The sequence below is a fragment of the Harmonia axyridis genome, chromosome 1 (genome assembly GCF_914767665.1).
Source record: "Harmonia axyridis chromosome 1, icHarAxyr1.1, whole genome shotgun sequence".
In the NCBI taxonomy this organism is placed as follows: Eukaryota; Metazoa; Arthropoda; class Insecta; order Coleoptera; family Coccinellidae; genus Harmonia; species Harmonia axyridis.
The window spans coordinates 45,047,911-45,067,536 of record NC_059501.1 but is presented as its reverse complement, the minus strand read 5'-3'; the positions used below and the strand labels follow the sequence as shown (position 1 = coordinate 45,067,536).

General features: G+C 35.3%; 1 protein-coding gene across 1 annotated transcript in view; it reads right to left on the bottom strand.

The window, feature by feature from the left end:
* The window catches only part of LOC123677006, a 135,007-nt gene extending 115,964 nt beyond the window's left edge, over positions 1-19,043 (bottom strand). Inside the window, exon 1 of the mRNA XM_045613394.1 lies at positions 18,893-19,043. Coding sequence (XP_045469350.1) covers positions 18,893-19,019 — 127 coding nt within the window. The 5' untranslated portion in view covers positions 19,020-19,043. The remainder of the gene's footprint in view (positions 1-18,892) is intronic.
* Between the last annotated feature and the right edge of the window lie 583 nt (positions 19,044-19,626).

The window sequence follows — 19,626 nt, the reverse complement described above, 5'->3', positions numbered from 1 at the left end:
TCTTTTTATCATTGCGGAAAGTGATTCAGAATTGATTTTTTCTAGGGGATCACGAAAGCGTTGCCAACGTTTGCGAGTTCTATTCCTAAGTCTAATTAAGTCAACAATATATGAGGGGAGTGATTCGGCGAATGGATAGATTCTTTTGGATTTTGTCGTACGGTTCCGTGCGTAAGTGAGACACTCTGAAAATTTCAATAGTTCTTGCTCTAAACATTCAGCAGAGTTAACGGCATTATTTATGACTATTTTTTCATTGAGAATTCTCCGAAATTCCTTCCAGTTTGTAGTTGAATAGTCAAAGATGTTTTTGGAAGTATTGTTACGAAAGTTTCCGAATATTTCAAACTTTATGACATTATGGTCTGAATTTAACTCAGGTAAAGATTCGAGTTCACTAATACGGGTAAAGGATTTTGCTAATAAAATATCTATTATTGAGGGAGTGGTGCTGTTATACGGAAATAGGGTAGGACTGGGTGAGTAATGTAGATTACAGTCTGGATTTTTTTCCAAGAATTTCAACAGGGTTCTTCCGTTTGTATTATTATTGAGATTTCCCCAAACACGATGTTTGGCATTTAGGTCTCCAATTACAAGAGTTTCTCTGTTATATAAAAGACTTTCTAAGCAGGTTTCTCTGAATTTATTCGAAGGGCTATTATAACACAAATTATTTTAGGACCATTTTCCACTTGTATACCTACATTCTCTATTGAACAACTAGTACTAGGTAAAATTTTATATGGAATTGAAGTATGTACGAGAATGGCAACACCTCCGTAGTGAGTATTATTTGAACGATCCATTCTAGCCACGTGGAAGCCTTTTATTTTAAAATAATCCGATGATGTTAACCTTGTTTCGTTTATAAGAAAAATTTTGATGGAATGTTGTTTTAAGAAATACGAAATTTCGTACTCCTTATCACGAACTCCGTTGGCGTTCCAGGAAGCTAAATTAAGTCTATGTGCTGGTTTACTAGTCATTATATGCTATCAAGAAAAGAATGAAAAGTTTGGAATTTTTCATAGCCAGATTCGCATCTAGCCAATTTTTCGTTTAAAGTTCTAATTTTTTGCAGAAAGTCTGAGATATTGATGAAGTTATTCAATTTGTTGAATTCATTTTTGAGTTCTGTAAATGTACCGAATTCACCTGTGGGTTGTTTTGGAATTTTGGGTTCTTCTATTTCTTTTGAACTATTTTGACGGATGTTCTCTTTCTCCTCCCGTCTTCTCAGGCGTTCCTCCCAAGGGTTCTCTTTCGGCAAAGGCGCTGGTATATATTTTTTTGGTTCTTCTTTCTTCTTGTTGGAGGTTTTGTGCAGTTTCTCCAAAACGTTTATATATACCTCACACTTTATGGAATTTGCTGGATGATCCCCACCGCAGTTCGCACATTTCGCAGGTGTGTCCATTGTTTTCGTACAATCTTTCGTCGGATGTCCCTCTGCACATTTCAGACATTGATAGGATCTGAAACAATTTGAGGTAGCATGGCCCCAATTTTGACATCTCCTACACTGCGTGATCTTTCTGTTAGAGTAATGTCGTTCCCATGATACGACGGTGTAGTTGACAATCCTGACATGTTGTTTCAGGTATCGAAGTGTGGTTTTTTGGTCGGTTATGACCAAGTACGCTGGATTTCTGGTTCCTTTCATTTTGAAGATGTCTTTTATATTTAGGTTACTCTCCGACAGATCTGTTCTCAGGTCTTCAAGGTTTTGGTCATCGTTTAGGCCTCGTACGACGAATGCATGGGATTTTTTGTCTCTCCTGGTAAATGAGTGGAATTCCAGGTCGTCGGATAAGAAATATTTTTTTTAAGTTGTTGAACGCCTCTTCGGTTTCCACAAAGACGTTCGATGTATTTTTCCCATATCGGATATGGAATTTTGTCTCTTCGCCAATAATTTTTTTGATTATTTTCACCGTTTCGGAGTGTTTTTCAAAAACCCCATCTACAACTATTGGGGGTATTCTCAATTTAGGTTTTGTAGGGACTGACGGTTCGGGAATGTCGTTTCCTAGGGGTTCGAAACGATTTTTCAATGTTATGCGCGGGGGACTTGAAATTTCCATTGGTAGTGGCGGAAATTGTCCTCCTGGGTGCGTCTGGTTAGGATTCTCCTCATCGCGGAGTTTAACTTTTTTCCTCTTCGTAGGGCTCACACTCATTTTTTATTGGCTGGTTTCGAAAAACTTAAACACTTAAGTCTTTGTTTCTTACTCACAACACTACACTTACGGCGCTGACACTAATTGAAGTCTAGGCAATAGAACCAAACTTACAAATCACATTACTCACTGACACTATTAGGGATCATCAGAATCAGAATCAGAAATCAGAAAAACATTTATTAAACATTAAAATATATACAATACACACAATATACATAATTGTTTTCATATTTTCTTATACAATGATAGTTCCTACATAAGATGTTTACCTATCTTTCTTTTTATGTGGTATTATATTACCTTACAATAATTGAAATTTCATACAAGTCGAGTATTCTTTTATAAATTTAAGTTTTCATTGTTTTTACAGGGAAATAAAATAAGAATAAACCTGCTTTAATTTGTTCAATATAAATTATTGATGTGGGGTTTTAAGTTTTACCTTTCGGGGTTTTATGACTATTTTTTAGAATACTGTTTATATTCTTCGTAGAAAATTGGTAGGTGTTCATAGGGAAGAACATGCCGACCATTTCGATTCTTATCACAGAATCGAATTTTTGTTATCCGACTAACCGGATCGCTCACATAACAGGATTTTTCATAAAATTTGGAGGCTATGCCATCTATGTATTCCTTCAGAGTTTCAATTCCTGAGGCATCATGGAGTGTTGTCACCCTTGTATACCTGTTTTTCTTCAAAACCATCCTCAGTATTTGGTTTTGGAATTTTTGTAGTGGGCTTAATGGTGTAGGTTTTAAATGACACCAAGTAGGTGCTGCGTATGTAATAATTGGGCGGATCAGTGCAGTATAAATCAGTTTCTTGTTTTCTGTATTTACTAAACTGTTTTTGTGCAACAGAGAATGTAGGGTCCTTTTAACGGCGTACGCTTTTCTTAATGTATTATCGATGTGTTTGTGGAAGTTTAATCTTGAATCTAGTGTTAATCCTAGATATTTCACAGACTCTTTCTGTTTGATGATGTGATTATTAAAAGTGAGAGGCGAAACTAAATTTCTATCATTAATTTTCCTACTGAAAACGATCATTTCGGTTTTATTTCCATTTACTTTAATTTTCCACCTATTATAGTAATCCATCAATATTCGTAAATGGTATTGTAATAATTTCGAAGCCACTATTGCACTGAAAGAATGAGCGTAAATCGCGGTATCATCCGCAAAAAGTGCAGTTTTCGTATTGGGAAATGGTGGGAGATCGTGTATATACAAGTTGAATAGTTTGGGCCCAAGGACGGAGCCTTGAGGTACACCTGCCGAAATTGTGATTGGATTTGATAATGTTTGGTTCAATTTGACCATGAATTTTCTCTCTAATAGATAAGAATTAATTAATTTTATGATGAATGTGGGGAGTTTAAGTTTGATCATTTTGAATAGTAGTCCTTGGATCCAAACTCGATCAAACGCTTTTTCTATGTCTAATAGTACCATCACTGTATTCTGTTTTTTATTGAATGCATTGATGGTGTCGGTTATGATTCTTGCTAATTGGTGGGTTGAACTGTGCTTTTCTTTGAATCCGAATTGAAATGGGTCTCGCATTTCCGACCTCTCAAGCGTTTTTTTGAGTATGTTAAAAATTACTTTTTCTGTAAGTTTACTCAACATCGGCAACAAACTAATAGGCCTGTAGCTTAAAGGCGAGTGTTTGTCTTTACCTGCTTTATGAATAGGTATCACCATTGCGGTTTTCCATATTCTGGGCCAATAACTCAATTTTATGATAGCGTTCACTATATAGGTCAATTGTACCAAAGCTTTTTTAGAAAGATTTTTTATTAATTTGTTGTCGATGTCATCGAGTCCTGGGGATTTATTGGGTGGGAGGGTTTTAATTAGTTCTTGAAGATCTGAGGGATTTGTTAGGTATTTATTGGATTCGGTGTTACTTTGGTTGGAATTCCGTAAAAAGTCAGACACGGTATTTTCTATGAGACGATCAGTATCAGAATGATCTAAATTGTGAATTTTTTCGAAGGTTTTGGCCATTAACTCGGCTTTCTGTCCGTCTGTGACAAAGAAATTTGAATCGTGATTCAATTGGGGTATGGTAGTATCTTTTTTCTTCAGAGTCTTTGTTACTTTCCACAAGGAACCGTCCGATGGATTGAGTTTTTGAAGTTTATTATTCCATTCTTGATTTTTATAAATTTGGATTTCTCTTTTTATCATTGCGGAAAGTGATTCAGAATTGATTTTTTCTAGGGGATCACGAAAGCGTTGCCAACGTTTGCGAGTTCTATTCCTAAGTCTAATTAAGTCAACAATATATGAGGGGAGTGATTCGGCGAATGGATAGATTCTTTTGGATTTTGTCGTACGGTTCCGTGCGTAAGTGAGACACTCTGAAAATTTCAATAGTTCTTGCTCTAAACATTCAGCAGAGTTAACGGCATTATTTATGACTATTTTTTCATTGAGAATTCTCCGAAATTCCTTCCAGTTTGTAGTTGAATAGTCAAAGATGTTTTTGGAAGTATTGTTACGAAAGTTTCCGAATATTTCAAACTTTATGACATTATGGTCTGAATTTAACTCAGGTAAAGATTCGAGTTCACTAATACGGGTAAAGGATTTTGCTAATAAAATATCTATTGTTGAGGGAGTGGTGCTGTTATACGGAAATAGGGTAGGACTGGGTGAGTAATGTAGATTACAGTCTGGATTTTTTTCCAAGAATTTCAGCAGGGTTCTTCCGTTTGTATTATTATTGAGATTTCCCCAAACACGATGTTTGGCATTTAGGTCTCCAATTACAAGAGTTTCTCTGTTATTTAAGAGACTTTCTAAGCAGGTTTCTCTGAATTTATTCGAAGGGCTATTATAAACACAAATTATTTTAGGACCATTTTCCACTTGTATACCTACATTCTCTATTGAACAACTAGTACTAGGTAAAATTTTATATGGAATTGAAGTATGTACGAGAATGGCAACACCTCCGTAGTGAGTATTATTTGAACGATCCATTCTAGCCACGTGGAAGCCTTTTATTTTAAAATTATCCGATGATGTTAACCTTGTTTCGTTTATAAGAAAAATTTTGATGGAATGTTGTTTTAAGAAATACGAAATTTCGTACTCCCTATCACGAACTCCGTTGGCGTTCCAGGAAGCTAAATTAAGTCTATGTGCTGGTTTACTAGTCATTATATGCTATCAAGAAAAGAATGAAAAGTTTGGAATTTTTCATAGCCAGATTCGCATCTAGCCAATTTTTCGTTTAAAGTTCTAATTTTTTGCAGAAAGTCTGAGATATTGATGAAGTTATTCAATTTGTTGAATTCATTTTTGAGTTCTGTAAATGTACCGAATTCACCTGTGGGTTGTTTTGGAATTTTGCGTTCTTCTATTTCTTTTGAACTATTTTGACGGATGTTCTCTTTCTCCTCCCGTCTTCTCAGGCGTTCCTCCCAGGGGTTCTCTTTCGGCAAAGGCGCTGGTATATATTTTTTTGGTTCTTCTTTCTTCTTGTTGGAGGTTTTGTGCAGTTTCTCCAAAAGGTTTATATATACCTCACACTTTATGGAATTTGCTGGATGATCCCCACCGCAGTTCGCACATTTCGCAGGTGTGTCCATTGTTTTCGTACAGTCTTTCGTCAGATGTCCCTCTGCACATTTCAGACATTGATAGGATCTGAAACAATTTGAGGTAGCATGGCCCCAATTTTGACATCTCCTACACTGCGTGATCTTTCTGTTAGAGTAATGTCGTTCCCATGATACGACGGTGTAGTTGACAATCCTGACATGTTGTTTCAGGTATCGAAGTGTGGTTTTTTGGTCGGTTATGACCAAGTACGCTGGATTTCTGGTTCCTTTCATTTTGAAGATGTCTTTTATATTTAGGTTACTCTCCGACAGATCTGATCTCAGGTCTTCAAGGTTTTGGTCATCGTTTAGGCCTCGTACGACGAATGCATGAGATTTTTTGTCTCTCCTGGTAAATGAGTGGAATTCCAGGTCGTCGGATAAGAAATATTTTTTTAAGTTGTTGAACGCCTCTTCGGTTTCCACAAAGACGTTCGATGTATTTTTTCCATATCGGATATGGAATTTTGTCTCTTCGCCAATAATTTTTTTGATTATATTCACCGTTTCGGAGTGTTTTTCAAAAACCCCATCTACAACTATTGGGGGTATTCTCAATTTAGGTTTTGTAGGGACTGACGATTCGGGAATGTCGTTTCCTAGGGGTTCGAAACGATTTTTCAATGTTATGCGCGGGGGACTTGAAATTTCCATTGGTAGTGGCGGAAATTGTCCTCCTGGGTGCGTCTGGTTAGGATTCTCCTCATCGCGGAGTTTAACTTTTTTCCTCTTCGTAGGGCTCACACTCATTTTTTATTGGCTGGTTTCGAAAAACTTAAACACTTAAGTCTTTGTTTCTCACTCACAACACTACACTTACGGCGCTGACACTAATTGAAGTCTAGGCAATAGAACCAAACTTTTAAATCACATTACTCACTGACACTATTAGGGATCATCAGAATCAGAAAAACATTTATTAAACATTAAAATATATACAATACACACAATATACATAATTGTTTTCATATTTTCTTATACAATGATAGTTCCTACATAAGATGTTTACCTATCTTTCTTTTTATGTGGTATTATATTACCTTACAATATTTGAAATTTCATACAAGTCGAGTATTCTTTTATAAATTTAAGTTTTCATTGTTTTTACAGGGAAATAAAATAAGAAAAAACCTGCTTTAATTTGTTCAATATAAATTATTGATGTGGGGTTTTAAGTTTTACCTTTCGGGGTTTTATGACTATTTTTTAGAATACTGTTTATATTCTTCGTAGAAAATTGGTAGGTGTTCATAGGGAAGAACATGCCGACCATTTCGATTCTTATCACAGAATCGAATTTTTGTTATCCGACTAACCGGATCGCTCACATAACAGGATTTTTCATAAAATTTGGAGGCTATGCCATCTATGTATTCCTTCAGAGTTTCAATTCCTGAGGCGTCATGGAGTGTTGTCACCCTTGTATACCTATTTTTCTTCAAAACCATCCTCAGTATTTGGTTTTGGAATTTTTGTAGTGGGCTTAATGGTGTAGGTTTTAAATGACACCAAGTAGGTGCTGCGTATGTAATAATTGGGCGGATCAGTGCAGTATAAATCAGTTTCTTGTTTTCTGTATTTACTAAACTGTTTTTGTGCAACAGAGAATGTAGGGTCCTTTTAACGGCGTACGCTTTTCTTAATGTATTATCGATGTGTTTGTGGAAGTTTAATCTTGAATCTAGTGTTAATCCTAGATATTTCACAGACTCTTTCTGTTTGATGATGTGATCATTAAAAGTGAGAGGCGAAACTAAATTTCTATCATTAATTTTCCTACTGAAAACGATCATTTCGGTTTTATTTCCATTTACTTTAATTTTCCACCTAATATAGTAATCCATCAATATTCGTAAATGGTATTGTAATAATTTCGAAGCCACTATTGCACTGAAAGAATGAGCGTAAATCGCGGTATCATCCGCAAAAAGTGCAGTTTTCGTATTGGGAAATGGTGGGAGATCGTGTATATACAAGTTGAATAGTTTGGGCCCAAGGACGGAGCCTTGAGGTACACCTGCCGAAATTGTGATTGGATTTGATAATGTTTGGTTCAATTTGACCATGAATTTTCTCTCTAATAGATAAGAATTAATTAATTTTATGATGAATGTGGGGAGCTTAAGGTTGATCATTTTGTATAGTAGTCCTTGGATCCAAACTCGATCAAACGCTTTTTCTATGTCTAATAGTACCATCACTGTGTTCTGTTTTTTATTGAATGCATTGATGGTGTCGGTTATGATTCTTGCTAATTGGTGGGTTGAACTGTGCTTTTCTTTGAATCCGAATTGAAATGGGTCTCGCATTTCCGACCTCTCAAGCGTTTTTTTGAGTATGTTAAAAATTACTTTTTCTGTAAGTTTACTCAACATCGGCAACAAACTAATAGGCCTGTAGCTTAAAGGCGAGTGTTTGTCTTTACCTGCTTTATGAATAGGTATCACCATTGCGGTTTTCCATATTCTGGGCCAATAACTCAATTTTATGATAGCGTTCACTATATAGGTCAATTGTACCAAAGCTTTTTTAGAAAGATTTTTTATTAATTTGTTGTCGATGTCATCGAGTCCTGGGGATTTATTGGGTGGGAGGGTTTTAATTAGTTCTTGAAGATCTGAGGGATTTGTTAGGTATTTATTGGGTTCGGTGTTACTTTGGTTGGAATTCCGTAAAAAGTCAGACACGGTATTTTCTATGAGACGATCAGTATCAGAATGATCTAAATTGTGAATTTTTTCGAAGGTTTTGGCCATTAACTCGGCTTTCTGCCCGTCTGTGACAAAGAAATTTGAATCGTGATTCAATTGGGGTATGGTAGTATCTTTTTTCTTCAGAGTCTTTGTTACTTTCCACAAGGAACCGTCCGATGGATTGAGTTTTTGAAGTTTATTATTCCATTCTTGATTTTTATAAATTTGGATTTCTCTTTTTATCATTGCGGAAAGTGATTCAGAATTGATTTTTTCTAGGGGATCACGAAAGCGTTGCCAACGTTTGCGAGTTCTATTCCTAAGTCTAATTAAGTCAACAATATATGAGGGGAGTGATTCGGCGAATGGATAGATTCTTTTGGATTTTGTCGTACGGTTCCGTGCGTAAGTGAGACACTCTGAAAATTTCAATAGTTCTTGCTCTAAACATTCAGCAGAGTTAACGGCATTATTTATGACTATTTTTTCATTGAGAATTCTCCGAAATTCCTTCCAGTTTGTAGTTGAATAGTCAAAGATGTTTTTGGAAGTATTGTTACGAAAGTTTCCGAATATTTCAAACTTTATGACATTATGGTCTGAATTTAACTCAGGTAAAGATTCGAGTTCACTAATACGGGTAAAGGATTTTGCGAATAAAATATCTATTGTTGAGGGAGTGGTGCTGTTATACGGAAATAGGGTAGGACTGGGTGAGTAATGTAGATTACAGTCTGGATTTTTTTCCAAGAATTTCAACAGGGTTCTTCCGTTTGTATTATTATTGAGATTTCCCCAAACACGATGTTTGGCATTTAGGTCTCCAATTACAAGAGTTTCTCTGTTATTTAAAAGACTTTCTAAGCAGGTTTCTCTGAATTTATTCGAAGGGCTATTATAAACACAAATTATTTTAGGACCATTTTCCACTTGTATACCTACATTCTCTATTGAACAACTAGTACTAGGTAAAATTTTATATGGAATTGAAGTATGTACGAGAATGGCAACACCTCCGTAGTGAGTATTATTTGAACGATCCATTCTAGCCACGTGGAAGCCTTTCATTTTAAAATTATCCGATGATGTTAACCTTGTTTCGTTTATAAGAAAAATTTTGATGGAATGTTGTTTTAAGAAATACGAAATTTCGTACTCCTTATCACGAACTCCGTTGGCGTTCCAGGAAGCTAAATTAAGTCTATGTGCTGGTTTACTAGTCATTATATGCTATCAAGAAAAGAATGAAAAGTTTGGAATTTTTCATAGCCAGATTCGCATCTAGCCAATTTTTCGTTTAAAGTTCTAATTTTTTGCAGAAAGTCTGAGATATTGATGAAGTTATTCAATTTGTTGAATTCATTTTTGAGTTCTGTAAATGTACCGAATTCACCTGTGGGTTGTTTTGGAATTTTGCGTTCTTCTATTTCTTTTGAACTATTTTGACGGATGTTCTCTTTCTCCTCCCGTCTTCTCAGGCGTTCCTCCCAAGGGTTCTCTTTCGGCAAAGGCGCTGGTATATATTTTTTTGGTTCTTCTTTCTTCTTGTTGGAGGTTTTGTGCAGTTTCTCCAAAAGGTTTATATATACCTCACACTTTATGGAATTTGCTGGATGATCCCCACCGCAGTTCGCACATTTCACAGGTGTGTCCATTGTTTTCGTACAGTCTTTCGTCAGATGTCCCTCTGCACATTTCAGACATTGATAGGATCTGAAACAATTTGAGGTAGCATGGCCCCAATTTTGACATCTCCTACACTGCGTGATCTTTCTGTTAGAGTAATGTCGTTCCCATGATACGACGGTGTAGTTGACAATCCTGACATGTTGTTTCAGGTATCGAAGTGTGGTTTTTTGGTCGGTTATGACCAAGTACGCTGGATTTCTGGTTCCTTTCATTTTGAAGATGTCTTTTATATTTAGGTTACTCTCCGACAGATCTGTTCTCAGGTCTTCAAGGTTTTGGTCATCGTTTAGGCCTCGTACGACGAATGCATGGGATTTTTTGTCTCTCCTGGTAAATGAGTGGAATTCCAGGTCGTCGGATAAGAAATATTTTTTTAAGTTGTTGAACGCCTCTTCGGTTTCCACAAAGACGTTCGATGTATTTTTCCCATATCGGATATGGAATTTTGTCTCTTCGCCAATAATTTTTTTGATTATTTTCACCGTTTCGGAGTGTTTTTCAAAAACCCCATCTACAACTATTGGGGGTATTCTCAATTTAGGTTTTGCTGTAGGGACTGACGGTTCGAGAATGTCGTTTCCTAGGGGTTCGAAACGATTCTTCAATGTTATGCGCGGGGGACTTGAAATTTCCATTGGTAGTGGCGGAAAAACTCCTCCTGGGTGCGTTTGGTTAGGATTCTCCTCATCGCGGAGTTTAACTTTTTTCCTCTTCGTAGGGCTCACACTCATTTTGTATTGGCTGGTTACGAAAAACTTAAACACTTAAGTCTTTGTTTCTTACTCACAACACTACACTTACGGCGCTGACACTAATTGAAGTCTAGGCAATAGAACCAAACTTTCAAATCACATTACTCACTGACACTATTAGGGATCATCAGTACCGCATAACCCTACCCAAGATTATTAGGGATCATCAGTACCGCATAACCCTACCCAAGATGACAAACAAACGAAATAGCAGGCATCTTATTGAACGCTGGCAGTCGCTAGTCAGTATGAATTTCTGCAGAGCGCCATCCAGCGGACAAACAACCTAACTACCTCCTCCATGAATACTTCGAAAAAGCAGAATCCCACGTCAGCAAGGAACATCTTCTGTAATTAGCTTAAGCGACTTTCATCGTAAATAATAATAATAAATAAACATTTTGGAAATAAGTGATGAAACTAACAATGAGTACAATATTTAGTACAATTTCCAAACGAATAATATGATCGTATGATATTAATTATCTATCTGGTTATCTAAATATTGTACTCATTGTTAGTTTCATCACTTATTTCCAAAATGTTTATTTATTATTATTATTTACGATGAAAGTCGCTTAAGCTAATTACAGAAGATTTTCCTTGCTGACGTGGGATTCTGCTTTTTCGAAATATTCATGGAGGAGGTAGTTAGGTTGTTTGTCCGCTGGATGGCGCTCTGCAGTAATTCATACTGACTAGCGACTGCCAGCGTTCAATAAGATGCCTGCTATTTCGTTTGTTTGTCATCTTGGGTAGGGTTATGCGGTTCTGATGATCCCTAATGATCTTGGGTAGGGTTATGCGGTACTGATGATCCCTAATAGTGTCAGTGAGTAATGTGATTTAAAAGTTTGGTTCTATTGCCTAGACTTCAATTAGTGTCAGCGCCGTAAGTGTAGTGTTGTGAGTGAGAAACAAAGACTTAAGTGTTTAAGTTTTTCGAAACCAGCCAATAAAAAATGAGTGTGAGCCCTACGAAGAGGAAAAAAGTTAAACTCCGCGATGAGGAGAATCCTAACCAGACGCACCCAGGAGGACAATTTCCGCCACTACCAATGGAAATTTCAAGTCCCCCGCGCATAACATTGAAAAATCGTTTCGAACCCCTAGGAAACGACATTCCCGAACCGTCAGTCCCTACAAAACCTAAATTGAGAATACCCCCAATAGTTGTAGATGGGGTTTTTGAAAAACACTCCGAAACGGTGAAAATAATCAAAAAAATTATTGGCGAAGAGACAAAATTCCATATCCGATATGGGAAAAATACATCGAACGTCTTTGTGGAAACCGAAGAGGCGTTCAACAATCTAAAAAAATATTTCTTATCCGACGACCTGGAATTCCACTCATTTACCAGGAGGGACAAAAAATCCCATGCATTCGTCGTACGAGGCCTAAACGATGACCAAAACCTTGAAGACCTGAGAACAGATCTGTCGGAGAGTAACATAAATGTAAAAGACATCTTCAAAATGAAAGGAACCAGAAATCCAGCGTACTTGGTCATAACCGACCAAAAAACCACACTTCGATACCTGAAACAACATGTCAGGATTGTCAACTACACCGTCGTATCATGGGAACGACATTACTCTAACAGAAAGATCACGCAGTGTAGGAGATGTCAAAATTGGGGCCATGCTACCTCAAATTGTTTCAGATCCTATCAATGTCTGAAATGTGCAGAGGGACATCTGACGAAAGACTGTACGAAAACAATGGACACACCTGCGAAATGTGCGAACTGCGGTGGGGATCATCCAGCAAATTCCATAAAGTGTGAGGTATATATAAACCTTTTGGAGAAACTGCACAAAACCTCCAACAAGAAGAAAGAAGAACCAAAAAAATATATACCAGCGCCTTTGCCGAAAGAGAACCCTTGGGAGGAACGCCTGAGAAGACGGGAGGAGAAAGAGAACATCCGTCAAAATAGTTCAAAAGAAATAGAAGAACGCAAAATTCCAAAACAACCCACAGGTGAATTCGGTACATTTACAGAACTCAAAAATGAATTCAACAAATTGAATAACTTCATCAATATCTCAGACTTTCTGCAAAAAATTAGAACTTTAAACGAAAAATTGGCTAGATGCGAATCTGGCTATGAAAAATTCCAAACTTTTCATTCTTTTCTTGATAGCATATAATGACTAGTAAACCAGCACATAGACTTAATTTAGCTTCCTGGAACGCCAACGGAGTTCGTGATAAGGAGTACGAAATTTCGTATTTCTTAAAACAACATTCCATCAAAATTTTTCTTATAAACGAAACAAGGTTAACATCATCGGATTATTTTAAAATAAAAGGCTTCCACGTGGCTAGAATGGATCGTTCAAATAATACTCACTACGGAGGTGTTGCCATTCTCGTACATACTTCAATTCCATATAAAATTTTACCTAGTACTAGTTGTTCAATAGAGAATGTAGGTATACAAGTGGAAAATGGTCCTAAAATAATTTGTGTTATAATAGCCCTTCGAATAAATTCAGAGAAACCTGCTTAGAAAGTCTTTTAAATAACAGAGAAACTCTTGTAATTGGAGACCTAAATGCCAAACATCGTGTTTGGGGAAATCTCAATAATAATACAAACGGAAGAACCCTGTTGAAATTCTTGGAAAAAAATCCAGACTGTAATCTACATTACTCACCCAGTCCTACCCTATTTCCGTATAACAGCACCACTCCCTCAATAATAGATATTTTATTAGCAAAATCCTTTACCCGTATTAGTGAACTCGAATCTTTACCTGAGTTAAATTCAGACCATAATGTCATAAAGTTTGAAATATTCGGAAACTTTCGTAACAATACTTCCAAAAACATCTTTGACTATTCAACTACAAACTGGAAGGAATTTCGGAGAATTCTCAATGAAAAAATAGTCATAAATAATGCCGTTAACTCTGCTGAATGTTTAGAGCAAGAACTATTGAAATTTTCAGAGTGTCTCACTTACGCACGGAACCGTACGACAAAATCCAAAAGAATCTATCCATTCGCCGAATCACTCCCCTCATATATTGTTGACTTAATTAGACTTAGGAATAGAACTCGCAAACGTTGGCAACGCTTTCGTGATCCCCTAGAAAAAATCAATTCTGAATCACTTTCCGCAATGATAAAAAGAGAAATCCAAATTTATAAAAATCAAGAATGGAATAATAAACTTCAAAAACTCAATCCATCGGACGGTTCCTTGTGGAAAGTAACAAAGACTCTGAAGAAAAAAGATACTACCATACCCCAATTGAATCACGATTCAAATTTCTTTGTCACAGACGGGCAGAAAGCCGAGTTAATGGCCAAAACCTTCGAAAAAATTCACAATTTAGATCATTCTGATACTGATCGTCTCATAGAAAATACCGTGTCTGACTTTTTACGAAATTCCAACCAAAGTGACACCGAATCCAATAAATACCTAACAAATCCCTCAGATCTTCAAGAACTAATTAAAACCTTCCCACCCAATAAATCCCCAGGACTCGATGACATCGACAACAAATTAATAAAAAATCTTTCTAAAAAAGCTTTGGTACAATTGACCTATATAGTGAACGCTATCATAAAATTGAGTTATTGGCCCAGAATATGGAAAACCGCAATGGTGATACCTATTCATAAAGCAGGTAAAGACAAACACTCGCCTTTAAGCTACAGGCCTATTAGTTTGTTGCCGATGTTGAGTAAACTTACAGAAAAAGTAATTTTTAACATACTCAAAAAAACGCTTGAGAGGTCGGAAATGCGAGACCCATTTCAATTCGGATTCAAGGAAAAGCACAGTTCAACCCACCAATTAGCAAGAATCATAACCGACACCATCAATGCATTCAATAAAAAACAGAACACAGTGATGGTACTATTAGACATAGAAAAAGCGTTTGATCGAGTTTGGATCCAAGGACTACTATACAAAATGATCAACCTTAAACTCCCCACATTCATCATAAAATTAATTAATTCTTATCTATTAGAGAGAAAATTCATGGTCAAATTGAACCAAACATTATCAAATCCAATCACAATTTCGGCAGGTGTACCTCAAGGCTCCGTCCTTGGGCCCAAACTATTCAACTTGTATATACACGATCTCCCACCATTTCCCAATACGAAAACTGCACCTACGCAGCACCTACTTGGTGTCATTTAAAACCTACACCATTAAGCCCACTACAAAAATTCCAAAACCAAATACTGAGGATGGTTTTGAAGAAAAATAGGTATACAAGGGTGACAACACTCCATGACGCCTCAGGAATTGAAACTCTGAAGGAATACATAGATGGCATAGCCTCCAAATTTTATGAAAAATCCTGTTATGTGAGCGATCCGGTTAGTCGGATAACAAAAATTCGATTCTGTGATAAGAATCGAAATGGTCGGCATGTTCTTCCCTATGAACACCTACCAATTTTCTACGAAGAATATAAACAGTATTCTAAAAAATAGTCATAAAACCCCGAAAGGTAAAACTTAAAACCCCACATCAATAATTTATATTGAACAAATTAAAGCAGGTTTTTTCTTATTTTATTTCCCTGTAAAAACAATGAAAACTTAAATTTATAAAAGAATACTCGACTTGTATGAAATTTCAACTATTGTAAGGTAATATAATACCACATAAAAAGAAAGATAGGTAAACATCTTATGTAGGAACTATCATTGTATAAGAAAATATGAAAACAATTATGTATATTGTGTGTATTGTATATATTTTAATGTTTAATAAATGTTTTTCTGATCTGATCTGATGATCCCTAATAAGGGTGAAACCGGTATATCGCTATCCTCCCTTGATGACAAACATTCTCCTTGGGTTACTTTCGATTATGATTCCTATGTAATGGCGTGGAGACCTTCTGTCTGACAATGGTTTATGTTGATGGCAATTTATATTGCTGATACATTAGATAACCAGATAGATAATTAATATCATACGATGATATTATTCGTTTGGAAATTGTACTAAATATTGTACTCATTGTTAGTTTCATCACTTATTTCCAAAATGTTTATTTATTATTAATGGTACATCAGAATTTTCTACCATCTTTTATATCTAAGTTTGGTCAACTCCTGGTTATTTTACAAAAGAGTGCATTCTAAAAAGCAACCAGGGTGCAAGTTATTGCACCAAGCACAATTTCGTGCAGAAGTGGCTCATACTTTATGAAATATGAGATCAGTTGCTAAGAAAAGTGGCCGTCCGAATATAAATTTAGAAGAAGAAACTGAAAAAAAACAAAAAGAGGGCCAATGAAGCATCTACCTCCATCAGAAGTTAGAGCAGACTAAACTGGGCATTGGCCTAGTATTGAAGATCAAAAAATTCGATTCAAGCTCCCTAACTGCAAAGGATTCACTCATACTAAATGTGAGAAGTGTGTAGTAGGATGAAGTCCCAATAAAAATAATAATTGTTTCAAGCAATTCCACATGTAATGTAACTTGATTCTATATAGTTAATGCATGATGTTGCGTTTTAACTAAAAACACTTTTTTTTTCGATAAAGATGTCAAAATGAAATAATCAATTATTTTCATCATTTTTCCGTGTAAGATCGGATTGATCTTATCATGTTTTCAATTTTTCTTTCCGAAAAAAAATAAGCATTTAAGAGTTAAGCAAAAAATTTTTGAACCAGTACACGGAGTATCGACTCGTTGTGTATCGACCAATTGTTATTGTGAAAAAGAAAAACGGTAATTTACGCATATGTTCAGATCCTCTGGACTTGAATGAATCTATTAGAAGAGAATTTTTCAAGTTACCTACAATTGAAGAATTAATTTCGAAATTAATAGGAGCCTGCTATTTTTCGGTGCTAGATGCAACTAATGGATTCTGGAACATCCCCTTAGATGAAGCTAGTAGCGAATTATGTACGTTTGGTACCCCATCTGGTCGTTTCTAATTTTTGAGAAAGCCGTATGGACTTGAGTCATCTCCTGAAATTTTTCATAATAGATTCAGAGAGATTTTTATGGCGTAGGTACCAAAATATATATCGATGATATATTTATTCTTGGACGTACTAGAAAGGAACATGATTCGAGGTTGAAAAAAGTTTTGGATATTGCTCGTAAAGAAGGTATTGAATTCAATTTTTCATCCTTTTGTATAAAAATATCATAATTTCAGAATGAAATAACTGAAGCAAATGGTTTAATTTTCGAAAATCAAAAAGTGATAATTTAATTTTTTGTAGTTTACTATCCAAAAATGAAAGCAGGAATTAATGATAAATAAATGCTGAGTATGTCAAAAATATGATAATTCTAATACTAGAGAACCCCTCATTACCCAATCAATACCAAGACGACGGTGGTCAAAATAAGGCATTGATATCTTTGAAGTAGATGGTAAAAGATATTTAATCGTAGTAGTTTATTACTCTGAAATTTTCGAACTGGAATGTCTAAATAAAAGTATGACAGCCGATATTCTTTCAACTAAATTAAAACGAATTTTCAGAACGCACGGAATTTCGTTTAGTATTGTATCTGATGAGTGATGGTGGTCCTCAGTTTTCTGGTTCATTTTTTGCTAAGTTCGCATCAGATTGGAATATAAAACACATTATAGTTTCTCCTCATCCTCAACAATCAAATGGATTGGCACCGAACAATCAGACGGTTAAAAAAAACAATTGAAATACTCCCATTTATCACGATATAAGTCCTTCTGAAATATTGATGTCACAACATTTACGTGATAATTTGATTGTGAATGAAAGTATTCTGGAACCTAAGGTAGTCAATGAAAATATTGTGAATCATAAAACTAATGAAGACCAATTTAATTCCAAATCCTACTACAATAAAAAATCAAAGAATTTACGTGAATTGAAATCATTTGAAAATGTGAAATATCAAGATTATCCTAAATCTGTTTGGAAATTTCAGAAAATAGTAAACATATTACGTATAAGGACTTATAGAATTAAAAGGGAACACGGATCAACTCTGATCAGAAATAGAGTACATTTAAAACCTACTTTGATTTCACTAAACAAAGATTCCGAATCTTCTAATGGTGATACTTTTGACAGAGTTTTAACTCTGATCTTTTATTGCAAACAAAATATAGTGGCTGTAATGATAATAAGATATTGTTTCTGTTTTTTCTAGACTAATTTCAAGTTTATTGAATGATCGGTATTGATATCAATATTTATAATATTATTTCATTTTGGTCTTCAAGTAATGCATTTCAATCCACTTTTGTCTTATGACCTAAATAATTGGGCATCTACCAAAATCAAATTGAATAAATATAACAAGTTCCCATCATTTTTTTTCCTAGCGGCCCTCTCTACGGAGATAAGATAATGCTTACATTTTTAACACCCTGTATGATAGTGAGTAGAAAAAAACAAATTTGGATAGCTTAAACATTAGGCTAAAAAAAAGGTAGGTACTCTTGTTTATCGTCGATAACATGAACCGTTTTTGAAAAATAAAATAAAGAAGGAATTAATTTTTTTATTTCTATTAAAACCAACTTTGCTTTCACCAAACAAAGATCCGAATCTTCTAATGGTGATATTTTTGACAGAGTTTCAACAGATTGTTCATTGCATATAAAATATAGTGACTGTAATGATAGACTCCGTGACACCAGTCAAGGGTTAAACAAGATCAAATCCGACGATTTCATAACATAAGCTGGAAGCTTTTCTACTGAAAAAATTAACAAAAATCGATTGAAATATCTCATGTTTATAACTGAATACAAGAGCAGCACATCAGTCGAATATAAAATATACCTACATTTTTTGATGGGTCAATTGACAGTTATTTTAGAGAGAACGAAAATGTACAGTGGATTTTAGATCTATTGAATATTCCATAGGCAAGAACGATTATCTTCAACAATTCAATTCATTATCGAATTAATACTTTTCGAATTAAAACGGTAAAACTCACGTTTTGTGTTCCAGAAAAGTGCCAGGGGATCATCAACTTCTGTCAAATCAAAGAAACCGCAATCACCCCATGAAACAATACAAAATAAAATGAAATATCTCAACATTGCAATACTAGAGCGACCCATCAGACCAAATATAAATGCGTAACCTCCATCCAATAGATTATTTTAAACCTTTTCTAAATCAAATATAACAGTCTTTCTTCGAATGATCAATATTGCATCTTAAACTGGCTTTTGAATACTTAACGGATGATTTAATGGCTCCACAAATATTTTCTTTCACTTTTGTGCTTCAAATTTCGAATTGATCCTAAACAAACAAAAGCAACAAAAATATCGCTGGATGGAATCTTCGTTCTGATAATAACTCGATTTCCAGGAGAGTTCCTTTACGTAGGTAGGTACACCATTAATCATGAAAATCTCAAATTACTCAGAAATTACAGTATTCATTTGTAAATACTTTCATTATCTCTCCTAACAGAATTTAAAACAAGGGTCTAATATGAAAAACCAGTTATGGTTGACATTTGTTCACCATTTTCGACGCAATATTTAAAGGATGATTTATTTCAAATACAAAATATGCACGACATTTTCACATTCTTCGACTTCTAACCAGAGCAGCACATCAGTCGACTGATGCACACATATTCGACTGATGTGCTGCTCTGGTTAGAAGTCGAAGAATGTGAAAATGTTGTGCATATTTTGTATTTGAAATAAATCA